We start from the raw sequence: 17,874 nt of genomic DNA on the forward strand, positions 1-17,874 counted from the left end.
AGGACGGAGACGCTCGAGTAGCGGGAATAATCTGAAACAATAAATCTGGTTGCTCGGTTCTGTACTGACTCAAGTATTTCGATATGATTAGTTTGGTGGGGGTCAAAGACAGCAGCTGCATACTCAAGTTTTGGTCTGACAATGGTGTTATAAGCGAGTAGTTTAACGGAAGGTGGTGTCATGGAAATGTTACGGCGTGTGTACCCGAGAGCGCGGTTATCGAAGTGAATTATGTGATTTATATGGTCGCCCCAAGATAGGTTACTCGAAAGATGGACACGCAGGTATTTAATCGAGTCAGTAGCAGCTACAGTGGAACTTCGATTATACATCCCCCGGTCCTACGACGACCCGTGTTTTACGACGAATTGGCTCGGTCCCGGCAAAACTCCCATAGAAGCAATGTATTAAAAACCTCAATTGTACGACGCAATTTTACGCCGGCCCCGCCTCGTACGACGCTTCCCTGGACTGACCGAGTAAAAAAAAAAACAGAGACGACGACGCAGACTGCCACGCAGGCACACTCCGGCAGCGCGGCCGGATTAAAGTCGAGAAACCGAGCTCGTTTCTGCATTCCATGCTGCATTCTCTTTCCGCGGCGCTGCATTCACGGAGCCGCTTCAATTTTTCGGCACGCAACGCAGTCGCGGTCGGCCTAGGCTAGCTAGCCAAAGCCAACGTCGGCCAAAGCCAGCCGGAGCGCATTCATTTTGTCGCAGTGCACTGCGCACTTTTGTTGCGGTCTTGTTTTGTTTTTCTTTCCCCCTCTTTTTTTTTTTGTGGTTCGGGAGTGATTGAGCAGGTAACAAGGCAGATAATTTCGCGATCACTTTCGAGCGTGCGATAACGTTCACTAGATTTCGCATTGTTGCACGGGTTGCACCAGACATGTTGATCGGCGATTGTTGACAGCCACGGGAACCGGCCATGGTGTTTAGCTACTAGAGGGCTGGGGCGTTTTAACCACACGCGATTGGTCAAAGCTTGCGCTGAGGTATGCGCTTGCAAAAATTGAATAGGCCCACTGCCATTTTGCCATTCAAACTGGTGGGTGTTCTGTGGCCATTCCTTCACGTGTGTGCATCGTTGATAGATTGTGCGCCGCAGCTGCTGAGTCCACGTGCCACATTTGTGCATTCTGACATTAGTACTCTTGGTTGTGACTTCTGCGTCTCGCGATGTCGCGAAACCGAAAACCGCTGACGCTCGGCGAAAAGCTTCGAGTTATTGAGGAGGCGGAGAAGCGGACCGGATCAACAAAGGCCAGCATTGCCCGCGACCTGAACATTCCCGAGTCGTCGCTGAAAACGATCCTCGCGAAGAAGGACAGCATCCTGCTGAATGCGTCAAAGTTCGGCCTGAACAGGAAGGCCGCGAAAGATGGCAAATACGCTGCCATGGAGAAGGCCCTCGTAGAGTGGTTGCGTCAGGCACGCAGTGCAGCTATTGCCGTGGATGGCGCAATTTTGAAGGAGAAGGCAGACATGATTGCGTTGCGCTGCGGCATTGACGACTTTAAAGCCTCCAACGGCTGGTTAGATCGTTTTAAAAAACGAAATGGAGTTGTTTACAGCCGCTGCTGCGGAGAGAGCTCGTCTGTCAGCTCCTCCACTGTTGAACAATGGACCGCATTGCTGCCGGAACTGATACGGCAGTACAAGCCTTGCGACGTATTCAACGCAGACGAAACTGGATTATTTTACAATATGCAGCCAGACCAGACTTTGACGTTCAAAGGAGAGGGTTGTCACGGCGGTAAGCGGAGCAAAGAGCGTCTTACTGTGTTGCTTTGCGCTAATGAAGACGGCTCGGAAAAGCTTCCTGCCAGCGTTGCCAGATTGTAAAGTGGGCACGACACCAGACACTCGCTAAAATTTCCCCAGATTTCACCAGAAATTAAAATTGTTACGAAATTCATAAAAACGACCCAAAATCAACATTTCTAGCAAATAAACAAACATTCGCTAAAGTTTTTTTTTTTTTTTTACGTTGCAACTAGGGCCAGTGTGTTTATTGGGAAGAAATGTTTATGCCCCTCGCCAGACGGTGTTCCGTCGAACCCCTGTACTACAAAATCAACATTTGTGAAGAACTCATTTTATTTTTCACAAAGTCATGATGAGGTATGAGGCCAAGTGTCGGAAAAAAATTTTTAGAAAGCAATAAGCACTAGAAATTATTAGTCTACATTAAAAACACCTTTCTAGGCACATGTGAGCATCACAACGCAAATTCCTTTTTGTTAATTTTTCTTAATTAGGAATTTCATTAAAAATGGGATTTACGCAAACACACCTGAGATTCAACTAAAAAAAACAAATTTTTTTTCTAGAGAAATAAGAGAAGTTTCGACGTGTGCAATGAACCAAAACAAATAAAATCTGATGAACAATAAAACATAGTGATTAAATAACCAAAATAGTATGCACTAGTACTAGTGGCACCTTCGTATGACAGGCAGGCATAATAAATCTTGTCGCATGATTTTGCTTATCGAAGTTCATTGCACACTCACTCATACGTGATAAGGAAGTGTGCCAAGTTTTAATGAAAAATCTTCATTAGCAAAGAGTTATGATTGTTCGCGTATGGAAAAATACCAGATATATAGGTTCTGAGAAAATAAAAAAAAAGGATTGGACACAGGTGCAGGTGCAGCGCTTACACAAGGGGATCAGGAGCGCTAAAAATCTCGATATTTATAGCCGGTACCATCCTGGACCCTATACTCTTGTGTGCCTTTGCTTGACCGCGAACCCGCCATTTCTTTTTTCCCGATTGCCTTGCTGCATGAGCGCCGTGACGGGATATTTTCACGATGCAGTGCCAATCACTTGCGCGGCAAGCACTTGCAGTGTAGAGGCCAGGCTCGATGCCAACTTGCTTTAAAATATCAAATGTATTTTGTTGTCATTAATGCAATGACACACAGCGTTATACAAAGCAAATTTGATGGCTGACAGGATCACACTAATTTCCTTGAGCGTAAACACACGTGCGACGTTCGGCATACACTTGGCGAGAAGTTTATAACAGCTGGCGCCGTCTACTGAAGCCTCTTATAACTAGACATGCGTTGCAGAAAGAAGCTTTCGTTCACCGTGCACTCTAACTCTAACTAGTGTTAAAAGTTTGGATATAGTCATATAGTTTGGATGAGCATCGATGGTGGGCGGTGGTTCGGTAGAGTGATTTTCCCCAGATTTCACCAGATGTTGGCTGGTGTAGAAGTTTGCCGGCCTGGCCACCAAAAGCTCCAGAATTTCACCAAATTTCCAAAATCTGGTGGCGAGTTTCACCAGATGGCAACGCTGCTTCCTGCCCTCGTGATTGGCAAGTTTGAGAAGCCGCGATGCTTCAAAAATTTGAAAAGGCTGCCATGCCAATACACGTTTAACCGCAAAGCCTGGATGACTGCTGCCAAGTTTGCTGCATATCTGCAGCAGCTAGACTCGAGAATGGGGGCTAAAGACAGAAAAATTCTTCTTCTGCTGGACAATGCGCCGTGCCATCCAACGGATACGTCGCATTTGAGGAATGTAAAAGTCGCATTTCTGCCCCCGAATTGCACAAGTCAGCTGCAGCCACTTGACGCCGGCGTCATCAAATGCATGAAGCAGAAATACAGGAAGTTTCTGGTTCAGCGTCGGCTAGCGGGCATGGAACGCAAGCAGATGGCCACGAAGCTCTCGGTGCTCGATGCAATGCACTACATCGCTAGTGCATGGGACGCGGTCACGCAGGAAACTATCGCCAACTTTTTCAGGCACTGCGGTTTTACGAGAAGTGGCGGCTGTTTCAGTGAGGCTGCAGTGCTTGATGATGACGAACCCGAGTTTGGGCACCTGGAGCTGCCTGGATCGTTCGCGGACTATGTTGGTGCCGACGACGATGTCGCTGTGTGCAGTGCAGTGTCGCTGGATGACATTATTGAAACTGTGCGTCCCGACTCTGCGGAAACTTCCGACGAAGAAGAGATGGACGATACCGCAGAGGCAAGCGCTTCCGTACCGACTTACACGGACGTGTTGGATTACGTCGACAACATTCGGCGGTTTGCGTGCGCATACGACGAGGTCGGCGACTTGCTGCAAGATGTCGCAGCTCTCGAAAGGAAACTGATGCGTCGTGGCTGGGCCAACTCGCAGAAAAAAATTACAGATTTTTTTAAGAGGTGAGAATAAAGGTTCGTTCACGCCTCCGATAAAATGCGTGGTTGTCATTTTTTCAAGTAATTTAATCTACGTTTACCGGAGTAGCGCCGTATTGCGTTGCGGACTTGCTCAGGCATTATGTACTGACTGTTGTGGGGCAGCAATGATCGTCACTGCTTATATCCTTAGTTTTTGGATTATACGACGCCCGCATTATACGACGGTTTTGCGTGGTCCCCTGAAAGTCGTATAATCGAGGTTTCACTGTATATGACAGTTGTTGATTGTGTAAGTAGCCGGCGTGTGGTTTCGGCGACGATGGAAAGAAATTAGTAATGTTTTTTTCGCATTAAGGGACATCAACCAGGTGGTACACCACTGCTGAATGCGTGAGAGGTCATGCTGTAGAGAGGAGACATCGGTGGGGTTATTTAGAGGGCGGTAGAGGACACAATCATCAGCAAAAAGACGGATGTTAGATTCAACGGAAAGCGGAATATCGTTAATGTATATTAGGAATAAAAGAGGCCCTAGGACGATACCCTGGGGCACGCTGGACAAGACATGCGAGAGGTCGGAGGAGTGATCATTAACATGCACGAATTGTTTACGGTTTGTTAGGAATGCTTTAATCCAGTTAAAAACATGCCGATGAAGGTTTAGACGCGAGGTTTTTTGAAGGAGACGAGAGTGGGGTACCTTATCGAAGGCTTTTTCAAAATCTAAGAACAGTGTGTCAATTGGGATGTTACGGTCCATATGAAGGTTAATGTCGTGCAGGAATAATGTTAGTTGGGTCTCGCATGAGTGATCTTTACGAAAGCCATGTTGGTTTGGGTGAAAGAAGTTTACGGATGATAAAAATGTAGCAACATGCGAAAAGATGACGTGTTCCATGATCTTTGAACAAACACTAGTGAGCGAGATTGGTCGGTAGTAACCTGCAAATGAGCGGTCACCTTTCTTGAAGACCGGAAAGACCTTCCCAACTCTCCAGTCTAATGGGACTTCACCTGTGTCGGGTGACTGCTGAAAAATGATTGACAATATGGAACTGCATACATGTTTAGTATTTTTCAGAATTTTGGCGTTTATGCCATCTATACCGCATGACGAAGAGTTCTTTAATTGGTTAATAACTTTTACAATTCCCTCTGAATTGAATGCAATATTTGGCATTGGCGGAAAAGCAAAATGCGGAAAATCAGGAAGTTCGTTGTTAGGTTCGTTAGTAAAGACGGAACAAAATGCAGAGTTGACGGATGGAACGTCGCAGTCGGCAACGGGGGATCCAGAAGTGTCACAAAGAGAGACTGTGGTTTTGTCGTCCGGTTTCATAATTTTCCAAAAGCGGCATGGGTATGTACATGTATTACCATGTACATACATTGTCACTGGTATTACCATTAATATGTATTACCAGTGACAGTTTGTATTAGATGCTGCAAATCACTTCTTGAATGCTGCCCTCTGTTAAGAACGAGTAAGAAATGTGTTTTTTCGTAAAAATATTATGTTGGCATGCCCGCAAAATCTTTCCAGGAATAACTGTCTTCAATGTTTTCAATATTTGTGTTTGTGTGTGTGTGTAACAGGTACGGCAAATATCACGTAAACTTCGGACCTGCATCAGCTTTGAACTGAAGAGGTGCCTGATAACAAAAAAATGAAGTCCACGAAATAACCAGGATTTTAATGCAGATTGTTTACGCAAAATGTTCATCTTTTTGCACAAATGATGCGGCCAGGGAAGAGCAAGAATGGGAAAGTACACCTCGAATACGGGCAAAATATAAGTCACCGGAAACAGTGCGCAGTATGCTTGCGCGAAACTTCACAAATGTACATTTAAATATGCAATCAATAAACGGAACTAAGCAATGATCACTATACATAATGGCCAACTGATATGTCCTTGGGCCAAGCTGCTGTCTCGGACGCACCATGTAAACAGAACTATAAAGGAAGAGCGCAGAAATAACGAAAGAAACTACTTCAAAACTGTTTTAAAAGTGCGAACCACTATTGTGCACTCAATTTAAAGGAAGGTTGCCGCTTCTAGTTCAAAAAGCAATGAAGAACAAAAACGACAAATGAAAGTAACAAACAATGCTGTTTGTACGGCTTCCCAATAGTTGAATTTGTTTGGTAACGCCGCGTACGCCGACCTCTCAGTGAACAAGGTGAAGCTGTCGATTGGCTGGTAATGTCCACCTGATTACCGTATTCTTATGTTTATATTAGGTCACAGTGTTAACTGCTAAAAGGTACAAAATCCTCACGGCTTTAAAAAGTGGTGAACAATAATATTGCGTCAGAATTACGGGCTCATTGACCTGAACTCTGGAACAGTAGTGTCTTTTCCTTTCGTTTGCGCTGATTTTTGTCCTGCTCGGTATCAAAGGACAACGTTGACCCGGTGAGGAAGCTTAGCGAAGCGGTCAATGACTTCCGACACGCTGATGTCGACATTTCTGTGGGCGTACAGAAGTGCCTGGCCAACCATGCGTTCCTCAGACATCGTGGAGCGTAAGTAGTTCTTAAGTAACCCCATGCTTGAAAACGTTCCCTCTGCGCTGGCAGTGGTCACTGGAAGGGTGACTAGAATCCGGAGTACTAGTTTGTACACATTCGCACAGAACCTGCTGTCGCAATGAGAGAGGGCATCGGTTCCTGTACCGGGGCTCTGGTTTGCTGCTTTGTTCGCCCACTTTGTCCACCATAGTCGCAGTTCTCCAAAACCAGCCCTCGTTTCGACGTCATGCGCAAAAACGGTCAGGAGATTTTCTGCTCCTTTCTCCCGATCATCTTGCATTGGTGGTATTGCGGATGATACAATTAATGAAAAGTCCTTTAGAAGTGTCCTGTGCTTTTCGAACCGTTGGTTTAACTGGGCTAGTACGTGGTTCATGAACGGAATGAACAGGGTTCTGCGAAAATATTCTTCCGCACTTTCGAATGCATTGCTCCCAAGGTTTTGCTTCCGGACACCGGCTCGACAGCTGGTGATCTCCACATTCAGTTTTTCTGCCAATGCCTGCATTTGTGCAAATATTTTTGAGAAAGAAACATTCGTGTTCTTGCGGTCACTTTCAATTGTCTGCTGTATCACTTCTATGTCGTCAATGGCAGCGCTCATGTCGATACTCCTCGTCTGCAGCTTCTTTGACATGGGCAAAGTCAGTGCTAACACGTGTTCCGTCACATGCAGGCTTACAAGGAACGCTGGTGAAAAGAGTGCCAACATTAGACTGTTTGCCTGCACTGGACTTTCGCCATTTCCGTTAAACTTTATCTCCTCTAGTGCTGCGATCAATGGCTCAGAGGCTTACAAATGAAAGCACTGCATCGTGCTTCTCGGCCCAGCGCGTTTCGTATAGTCCCAAAAGGCGCTGCCTTGTAGGCTCAGGACAGCTCAAACTTATCACTTTTCGCAAAACGTGTGAGCGGCTAGAAGATTTACGGAAAAAGGCTGACGTAGCCTTCAGAGTCCCAAAGCAGTTTCGAATGTCTGTGATGGAGCATGCTGCACACACAGCTAGATAAAGGGAGTGACACGCGCAGTGAGTACATAGAGTGCGGCTGGATATTTCTCACGGACAGCAGCTTGAACACCATTCCTTTTGTCGGCCATCGAACTTGCACCACCGTAGCCTTGACCACGGAGATGCTGCATGTTAATTCCCATTTCTATAAGGAGCCTTATGATGGTGTCGGCCAGGGCCCGGCCATTTGGTCGTGAATTGGCACAAAGCCTAAGAACACTTCTTCGATTCCGTTCGCATCCTTATTAAGGTACCTTGCACAAACAGTAAGCCGCTCGATACCCGCAACATCCGTCGTTTCATCAGCAAGTACGGAGAAGCCGCCTGCAGCGTTTACTTTTGCGACTAGGCTTTCCTTGATGATTGCAGCAGAGATTTCTATAATGTGGTTTTGTACATATAAACTAAAATATGAGGCCTTATTTGGGCAACTTTCCAAATGCTTTTTTTTATCTGTGTCGCCACAATCCGCGCACATGCGAAGCAGCTCTTTGAAGTTGCCTGTATTTGTAGAGGAGGCTGTGCTTGAATCCATGGGACCACTGTCTCTATGTCCACGGAGAGCCACACCTTGCCACCCGCAAAAGAGAACTGTCTCAACAATAGGCTGTAACTTCCTTCGGATCTCTCTTATTTGAATTTGCCTGCCATGGTCCAGCTGATCAACAACACTGGGCACACATCCTGAGAAGGTTTGAAGAAAACTATCGGCTACCAGATGAGCGTCAGTGTGATATTTAGTGACTTCATGTGCACCGAAGACTTCGAGGGCGTGCTTCCACTTTTGAAATGGCTTGGATACGAGGGCCTTAGTGCGCGCATGTTGGCCCTTGCCAATCTCACTTCTGCTAAAAAGGACACACACTCGGCAAAACGCACCCTCTTGAAGTGCTGAGAAGCTAAGCCATCGGTACCTGTCCAGCCAAGCCACGTAAACATTCGTTTCTGCTTAAAATCGTTCATAGACTTAAACATATAGCATGGCGGAGGAATCCAAGGAGAAGCTAGCAGTTGATGTTTTGTGTCATCATCCACTTTTGAGCCATCTGTGTAGAGCCCAATATCAAACTTGCTTCTGCTAACATTTTGAGGGTCATAAAAAGATAAATAATTAAATAAATGATAATCAGGCTGAAGCCCAATAAATCCCACCACCCGGGTGACGCCGCTGGTTGGTGGTGTATGAGAGCCCGAAAAATTTCGGGGGGGGCTGAAGCCCCATAAGCCCCCCCCCCTGGCTACGCCCCTGGTCCAGACAAATGAGAAGTGGTAGATGGATGAGAAATCGATGGCCATTTAACTAGACAGGTGTTTTGTGAAATGACTACATGGCTTCTTCCGCATGAGGAAAGGTCAGAAAAGTATTGAAGGACTCTGCCACGTCCTGCCTTCCCCCAAGTGACAGCTTCGTAGAACAGTCTCATCACCCCATTAAAGCTAAATCTCATAGCTGACATTACTCGTAGTCCTTCTGGGGTTTTGCACAGCCCTTAAAGATCTTTCCTGCTCCATTCGTCTACGGCACATCTCTATGTCTGCCCTATATTCATGACTACATGTAACCATCAGATGGAAGAACACCTAGCCAGGCACCATGATGAAAAGTGAAATGAGTATTTCAGTCATACTACTAAGGCTTCATTCCTCAGAAAAGAAAGGTGTGAGAAAAACGTAAGGATGACTCAAAACGAAGAGACCATCCTGTTAGTATAAATACCTATGTACCACACTCACCCAAGGATAACACCGAAGATGCCAAGCTCGCTGACGACGTTGCACTTGCTGACCTCATCACCCAGCCGTACAATGTAGTTGGTAGTGATGGGTGGCTGGATCAGGTCCATGAGAATGTAGCCTTCGCGCTCCTTTGTGCGGCCCAGTGCCTGCAGCTTATTCCGCACGTCATCACCATACACGTTGTTGCCTGCAGGTAAGCACACGTGCACTATGCCTGTATTTCTTAAGGAGACAGGATAAGGCACATATTGTTGTACGGGTCAAGGAATCAAGGTGACTTAATTTGTGCAGACTTTGACAGCCTTATAAGTGTTGGTATGTGCTGAAGGCACCTTGATTGGACCCTTATATTGTCACAAGGATGTGACACACACAGCATAAGTAAGTAACACTCTTGTTACAATGATAGCGGCAAGCACGATCATCGGTTATCAATAATGTGATCGTTAGTGAAACACAACTTTCATACATCTGTGACTGTACATTCCAGCATTAGTTATGGAATGAACTCCATCACACGTGCTGTGTGCACAATTTGAACAGAAGATCCGAATACACTCAAACCTCATTATAACAAAGTTGCATCTGCCAAGAAAATAACTTCGTTATATCCGAAAATTCGTTATAAACGTTTATTTGTAACACTGTAGCTATGACAAGACTATTCTTCATTTACTTCGATGTAACCGATAATTCGTTATATCCGTGTTCGTTATAACGAGGTTTGAGTGTATACTCAAGGAGGTTCCCCTGCATTCAGGTGTTACCTGCCCCAAGTGTAACATGTGTAACAGTTTTTGTGGGTGAAACCCGGTCACACTTAAGTAATGAAAAAAATGCACGTGGCAATATTAATTTGGGGTGTGCGAATAGTGAAATTTCATAAGAAAAACATGAAAATGGGCTAGTTGGTTAGATATTATCAACGTTTCTTGCACAAACTTTACAAAAAAAAACTGAAGACAGCGATGAAGGACGTACAAGGATGCACTGCGCTGATGTGTTTTTTATTTCCTTCATCACTGCCTTCAGTTCTTTTTTGTAAAGGTTGCACAAGAAGCCTTCATCATGCAATTTTATCTCGAATTGAATAGTGCCGAATAGTGACCAAGAACATCAAATATCGAATATAAAATATTTCATTGACTATTGACAGAAAGAATAAAGAAATGAAATCTGCTCATGTCCTTGAGTGCATAACGCAGTGAGTGACTGCTACCGAAAGACTACAAATTGTCACGCAGAAACAAAAGATGTTCCACGTGCCCTGACTTCAGGCTCTTTCGCCGCGATGTTGCGGTGATTCCTGCAGTTGAAAACATGCACTCACTGGGCACCTCAGTAGCAGGGATGAGAAGTTATCACAGAGAAATTTTGGTGATGATACCTGGATAAAGTGCAGCTTCATGCTCTTTCCAGTATTTCAAAGGATAATCCTTTGTTGGTATCAGGGGCTCACTGAAGTATTTTTGGACCTGTTGATCATTTTTTTTTATGCTAGCAGTTCGACAGTCTCCCGGACTGTTCCCTGGCCTTCTTTGGTGCCATGACGTGCAGAAATGACACAGTCTCCTTTGCAATAAATATGCGCTCGCCTTTGAGCCAGGTTATCGGCGACAGTTTTAACGAAAAGCCTACTGCAACAACGTTGGCATTAGTTTTAGCCACCTCACCCTAAACAAGTGAAACCACTGGCCTTTGTTGCATTTGAGATATTCATCCTGTCAAATTATTTGAAATTTCGAACACTAGCTATTCGAAAGTCGAATATTCGCACACCATAATATTAATTCATTCTTTGCCATAATCTCTGTGAATGTGTTAAGAAATAGGTAAGAGTGTGTGAATACTCGAATACAAATACTAGAACAGTAGCTCTGCAAATAATTCAATATGCAAATAGTCGCACTTGATCATTCGATCATTCCAACAGCATCGCGACATCGCCACACGATGACATTCAAGAAAAAAATGATACTTCTACTCCGTTTTCATGATAACGTGCTGTTTCAGTAACTTAAACAAGCACACAGTAGAGTAACTTATACAACTCTACCCACCTCCTCCCCCAAATACCACACATCAAGCGAACAAACAAACAAACAAAAAAAGCTATGCTCACACGACCGCATTCCACCATGAAAATTAGATTAACGTATAGTTGCCCGAATGAATACTCGTCTTTACTTGAGTCATTATTGTCCTCTTCATGAACTCTGATGGCCAGGCCCTCCTCGTTTTTCAGTGCGTCTTTGATATTCCCTCTTTCAAGGAAAACACACCCACTCCTTGCATGACCATGTCACATGTCACCAACAAAGATTGATAGCATAGTTCGGTCATGAATGCCGCAAGCTCCGTAAAGCATCCCGACTTCTGCCGGCGAAAACCTCGGAGCTTGGCACCACCTAAGCGTTTGGTTGTTTTGTCATGCTGCAATCGCCGTTGCCACATCAACTGTACAGAAACTCCAAATTTGCGTCTTGCTGTGCACTTTAGTTTTTTAGGCATGGATAATAGCAGTGCTCATGAACACTGCTGTGAATGTGTCACAAGCGTTTTTGGAGAGAAGCTGACTCCCGAACTCGCTTGCGACGCTGCTATTCTTTTTGCATGAAAACTTGTAAAAATTGAGGCCTTTGAAAATAAAATTTTGTATATTCGACATAAGGCTTTTCTTTCTCAATTCGATTCGGTATTCAATTTGATAGCTACTATTTGGTATTTGCACACCCCTAGAAGTAAGTTCTCTTGTTTTCTCAAAACAGTCCTGCTGATGACATCACAGTTTTCAAGTGATGAGTTTTGTGCTGGCAATGCCCTTGCTGCGCCTTTGGGTACCAGAGCATTAGCAAAAAATACATCCAGCGTCGTATGTATCATGCAGTTTTTTAAAGCAGACGACAAATACATGGCTCTTCAATTCCTGATGTCAAACAGTGCCTGCCAAACTTGTGGTTGTTGTCAGCGGTATGAGTTCGCAGGCAGCGCCTCAACAGTGAAACTTTGAGGTTTTGAAATTTTGAGTTAAAGCAAAGTTTTTGTCTGACTAAGCATATCTGGTCCTCCACTTTTAGTTGTAGCCACAAACTAAGATTAGTATAGGGATGAACAGGGTATTAACAGGGTCCATTAAATCAGCCCCTTGTGAAGCTAACAAATGTGGTCATCCGTTCTTCTTTAATTGAGGTCATTCAAAGTTTACTAAAAGACCGAAACTTGTCTGCATAAACTGATTCCACAGTCCACCGCACGAAGGAGAAATGTGTGATGTACCTCCACCTTCCCTCTGTGGCTTCAGCACGTAGTTGCGAGGGTTTGCAATGGCTTCCTCAGCTGCCTTGTGCCCTTCTGGAGTCTGTCAGGGTCAGAGACAACAATAACATGACATGAAACACCTCTCGCGAATGCATTCGCAAACACCGTTCAAATTGTTTGCTGCTAAGCAAACATTTATTTTGAAAAGCAGGCCCCATTGCAGTCTTTGACTTCGGGACCTCCTTCTGTATATTATCACTATGTAATCGTTGTACCAATAAGCGAAATCCTGATGACTCAATGAACCTGCTCAGTTTCACTGACATACTAGAAGCTCCTACATGATAAGTGCAGAAATATGCAGGCACGGGGCATACCTTCCACATATGGAGCTTTGAATTGGTTATTTTGAAATGTTTATTTTTCTACTTATTATCAATACAAAATGTTAAAAAATGGGATCACATGACAGCTCTGCAGACAAGGCCTGCAACAGGGCCCACCGCAAAAATGCAGCAAATCTGTTGACACCTTTGCTATGCAGTTGCTCCAACCAAATGGACGATAATGCTAACGACTGAGAACATACAAGTTGCACTGTTTGAAGCTAGCGATTATCCGAAGAAGAATAAAGCAAATGTCAGTGACTGGCTCAATGTTCTTACTACAAAGCACCCGCACAATACAGATCCAAATAAGACAAAGATAGGAATTCTTCACTGGTCAAGTGCCTAAGCGTAATGTCGGTTCTGATAACATGGCTCATAGATTGCATTATCCACCTGTGAACCAAGATGGCATCACCAATGTGTGAATCACTGCACGAATTATCGCAGCACGAGATGCAGACATATAGTCGAGATGGTGAAGTTCACACCCTCGCGGTGAAATGAAAGCATGACAACTGCCTCAAAAGGCTAACTCGCATGTGGTTTTAAAGGTAAACATTAGGAGTGTGTGAATATAATTTTCAACTTCGAATTGAATCCAAATAATGAAATCCAAGCTCAAATTGAATAGAATATTTTTAGAATCTTTTTGAATGTGTATAGTACCAGTATTGAGTTTCGCAAAGAAATCTTTTTTTTTTGCCAACCAGATATGAAAAAGCAAGTTTTCTGCACAGCAAGTATTCTACAGGAAAATTATGCATTGTGCAAAACTAATGACTGACACAGTACCACATCTGCAGTAGTTTAATGTTGTCATGAAGGAAGGACAGCTGCTTGGTATGTCTGAGGAGCAGCGACAGCATTGTGGATGTCACGATTCCTCCAGACACTGCAAACAGCCACTCATTAGACACCCTAGTACTGATGTGGTTTAGCTTATCAGAGTTTAATCCTTTAAGCACGCTCTCTCTATTGGGAGATGCAATGACAACTAATTGGCATGATGTTCATTGGAAGTGTTTCATCGTAAGTTAATTCACAATAATGCTGGGTTTCCTTATTTTTCAAGTGAACCTGATTATGAATTACAGATTTTGGTGGTAGCGCTGTCTTACATGAAAAAACAGGCGCAGGCAAGGTGTGCTGGCCACATGCACTATTTTTCAATAATTGATGCTCTCTCGATCGTGGGCTCGTCGGCGTATAGCCATTTCTGATATGGCACTCTGATCTTTTATCAAAGTCACTTGTCATTCCAAGTTGCCACACTTCACTTTTGCTTGGATATCAACACATGACCTAATGTTCCAACGCCGACACTGGAACGTCAGTCATTAGGCATGGTGCCAACTGTGCAGGCGTGCCTTCACATCACGCCCGCAACCAATCAGGGCCGTTTCACTTCACCAGGGAATAGAAAGACACAATGACAGAAAGAAAGAAAGAAAGAAAAGCAGAAGGTCAGGCACACACATGCAAAGCTTCGCTTGCCCCCATTTTCCTGATAGAGGAAGGGCTCCTGAAACTTTTTTTACTGGTGCTCTGTCTTTTGCACTGTTTTGATATCTAGTACAAATTTTAAGCATATTAATAGTTAAGATGTAGTTGCAACAAGTCTCTGACCCAGTATTCGTGAAGCCTAATGTATTTGCTAGCTGCTCAAGCCAACGTGGCTCATCATATGCCTTCTGGTTAGTGCATATCACCCCTCAGGGGCAGATCCAAATCCAGGTGCAGATTTTGGGGGGGGGAGTGCAGTTCCTTTATAGGAACGAGGGGGTGGGTAGGGATGGAGAGAGGTAGACGGGGACAAGATTCTTCTTCCCCTATATGGGCAGTGGTAGCCGAATCAACCTGACAAAGGAGGTGGACGACAGGCACTGAAGGAAGCGGAGGCTGAGACAGGCTTTGGAGGGGGGCGGGGCCATCGCCCCTACCGCCTCCCCTCTGGATCTGCCACTGATATCACTATAATTTTTTCTTACGTTGAAGTTAACTGCACCCCCCCCCCAACTCATGATGCGGCCGATGCCACAATGTGCCGCAGGAGATCTTCCACCTTTTTGGCAAGCGCAGCAACGCCCATATGGATAAGCAATGGGAATAGTGTGTCGAACTAATGATCTGCTTTTAACTCCTAAATGTAAATCACTGTAAACACTTGTTGCAAAACTAAACTAAACAAGAATCACTTCAGAGGCACGGTCAGTAGGATGCCCAACTTGTTGTGAGAAATGTATAAGTCATGCCACACTGTTAAATACCCACCAGTTTATGACGGCTGTACATGTCTGGCTCTTTCATGGTGGCTATTAACATCAACATTGCAAAATGTGCACATTCTACCTGTTATTTTTAAAATAAACTGCGGTATTTCTCTTTTGCAGATTTTTCTTAAAATGTAAATTTATGACTCTGTTCAATATTGAGCCCCAGATATCTCAGCACACGGGACAAGTACAACTTTTTGCAATGGAAACCTAAATGTGTAGAAGATCCAAGGAGGAGAGCAGAATTTTGAGCACAGGCATGTTTAATTAAGCATTGGTTAAAATTTTAACTCCAAGGCAAGTTCTTCTCAAAGTATAAGGTTCACTGACTAAGAATGGTGAAATAAAGAAAGCTGCTGCAGTTATGGCAATCTTTAGTCATTTATCTGTATAACCATACATTAAATATCCTTTTTAAGTACTCTAAAATTCCAAGAAAGCACCCCCCTTCAACAACTCTCCTCCCTCCAGAAAAAGAAACAGCGTCCACATATAAAGGGGTGGTCAAAAGTTCCCGGGCTGCAATGCCTGGCCACAGAGCAGCAGCTCGCTGCTATCGGGGCGCTGCCATTGCAATTATGCCTTGGCGCACATTGCTGTCCAGCGTGTGCGTGGAGCGGGGCGGGGGGGGGGGGGTGTATCCCTCTCTCTTGGTTGCTCTCCTTGATAAGAAAGCGAGGTATATAGTACTGCTGTGCAGCACTGCTTATTCCACTAAGATGTTCCAACTAGCCCCAACACAAGCTCTTCCGAATACATTTTGTGCTCCGACCATGTTCGTATGCAGCGAATTGACCTGCACAGACGGCTGAGAGAGCCACCGCAGTGCCAATGGAAAGTGAAACGCATGATATTGTTTTCCAGGAAGCCCAAAACCACGGTAATGTATACGGTGTCTAGCTAAATGTGGCCGCAATAATACGTAATTTTACTGGAAGACTGCCGCCTCACTACACGCTGCACAGTAGTAAAACATCGAAGAGCGGACAGTGAGGGAACATGACGCACCAAGTTTATACCTCGCTTTCTTATCAAGGAAAGCAAGAAAGGAAGAGGGATGCACACCCACCAACCACACACACGCTTGATGCCAGCGTGCGCCAAGGCATGACTGCGATGGCAGCGCCCCGATAGCAGCGAGCTGCTGCTCCTCGGCCGGGCGTTGCGACCTGGGAACTTTTGACCACCCCTGTACTTCCTCAGAAGTATTCTAGCTCTTGCTCATGGCACGGCGCATTACAATGATTATAAATACCCAAGAAACACAAAGGCGATGCAATCAGAACGCAGGAAGCATAGCGCGTAAGCCCCTCCGATGATGAGCTAACACTAATGCAACAGCTCTGGGCAACAGACACAGATCTATGAGGCCTTACCTTTGCTAACTAGTGTGTCACAGACACCACCATTTAATTGCAAGCACAAATCTCAAAGGCCGTGCTTCTGCTCGCAGAAACCTGAAAATCCGTCATGGGTGTCGTGTGCCCAGTTCTGGGTGCCATCATTTAAGGAAAAGAAAGAAAAATTAAATTTTGCGGAGAAATTCAGGCGCTTAGAGATCGGGCCTGGACTTGGTGCGTGATCAGAGCGTGAAAGGGCTTTGCTGGAACAGTGCGAAAACTTGAAACTAGCAGTGAAATTGGAAGGGTGCTTCTTCGGGTGGGGGCACTTGCTCGAAATTTTACAATAAATACTTTTCCTTGCTGTGCTTGAAGGGACCGACAACTGATTTTTCTCAACCCCTTTTTTTACGGCGCGATAGGAAGCTCACCCTTCACAGTGTTTGTAACTGCAGTAGTTAATCCCAAAAGCACGTAGTTATTTTACAAGCAGTATTTTTTGAACTGGAAGGCTCTAAACACGGATGCACCTTTCCTCCAGCAACGCTGAAAATTGATGGCGACGCTGCCAGCCCTTCTCGCGATTTGTAAAAGCTATCGTTCTGCTTTTGCAGGAGTTTCTGTAACTATGCTTAACCACCTTTATTTATAGCTTTCCAACTATTTTTGAAAATAACAGGCTTTACAATGAGATGGTGTGGTGTTATACACCTTCCCTGTATTTGAACCGCATTGTGTGCGCATGCGTCCAAGGTTGCCAGTGCCTGTGTCATGGGTGGCTTGTCCCGGCGTTGTTACTCTCTCGATGCACGAGCCAAGCCAAGTCATCGAAAACGTCACTATGCATATGCGCAGCCGTGCCGAGTAGCAGCACGCATCATTTCTGAGACGGTGTAGGTAGCAAAACTATGTCGCTCTAAAATCTTGCCGACTTGGAAACTGCGTGCACGGTTGCATGAGCATGCTGAAAGTCGCGCTGACGGGCATGGCATCATTACGTCACGCAAAGGCAGCGTCACTTTAATGCATACTACTAACGCAGGCCTCTATGTACATTTTTATGCAGTAATACACAAACAATATTTCAATATTAACACAAAAATCGTCGACCGCCTACAGCAATCAACGGTCACATGGCCGGGTTTATCAGATCGTTCATGTCTTTGCCGCCAGAG

General features: G+C 44.9%; 1 protein-coding gene across 2 annotated transcripts in view; it reads right to left on the minus strand.

The window, feature by feature from the left end:
• The window catches only part of LOC119386633 (glutathione synthetase), a 74,683-nt gene that overhangs the window by 2,671 nt on the left and 54,138 nt on the right, over window positions 1-17,874 (minus strand). For both annotated transcript variants that reach the window (XM_049413203.1, XM_037653919.2), the window contains 2 exons: window positions 12,716-12,797; window positions 9,437-9,626 (listed from right to left, as the gene is read on the minus strand). In XM_049413203.1, coding sequence (XP_049269160.1) covers window positions 9,437-9,626; window positions 12,716-12,797 — 272 coding nt within the window. The remainder of the gene's footprint in view (window positions 1-9,436; window positions 9,627-12,715; window positions 12,798-17,874) is intronic.

The sequence above is a fragment of the Rhipicephalus sanguineus genome, chromosome 3, assembly GCF_013339695.2.
Source record: "Rhipicephalus sanguineus isolate Rsan-2018 chromosome 3, BIME_Rsan_1.4, whole genome shotgun sequence".
NCBI classification, from domain to species: Eukaryota; Metazoa; Arthropoda; class Arachnida; order Ixodida; family Ixodidae; genus Rhipicephalus; species Rhipicephalus sanguineus.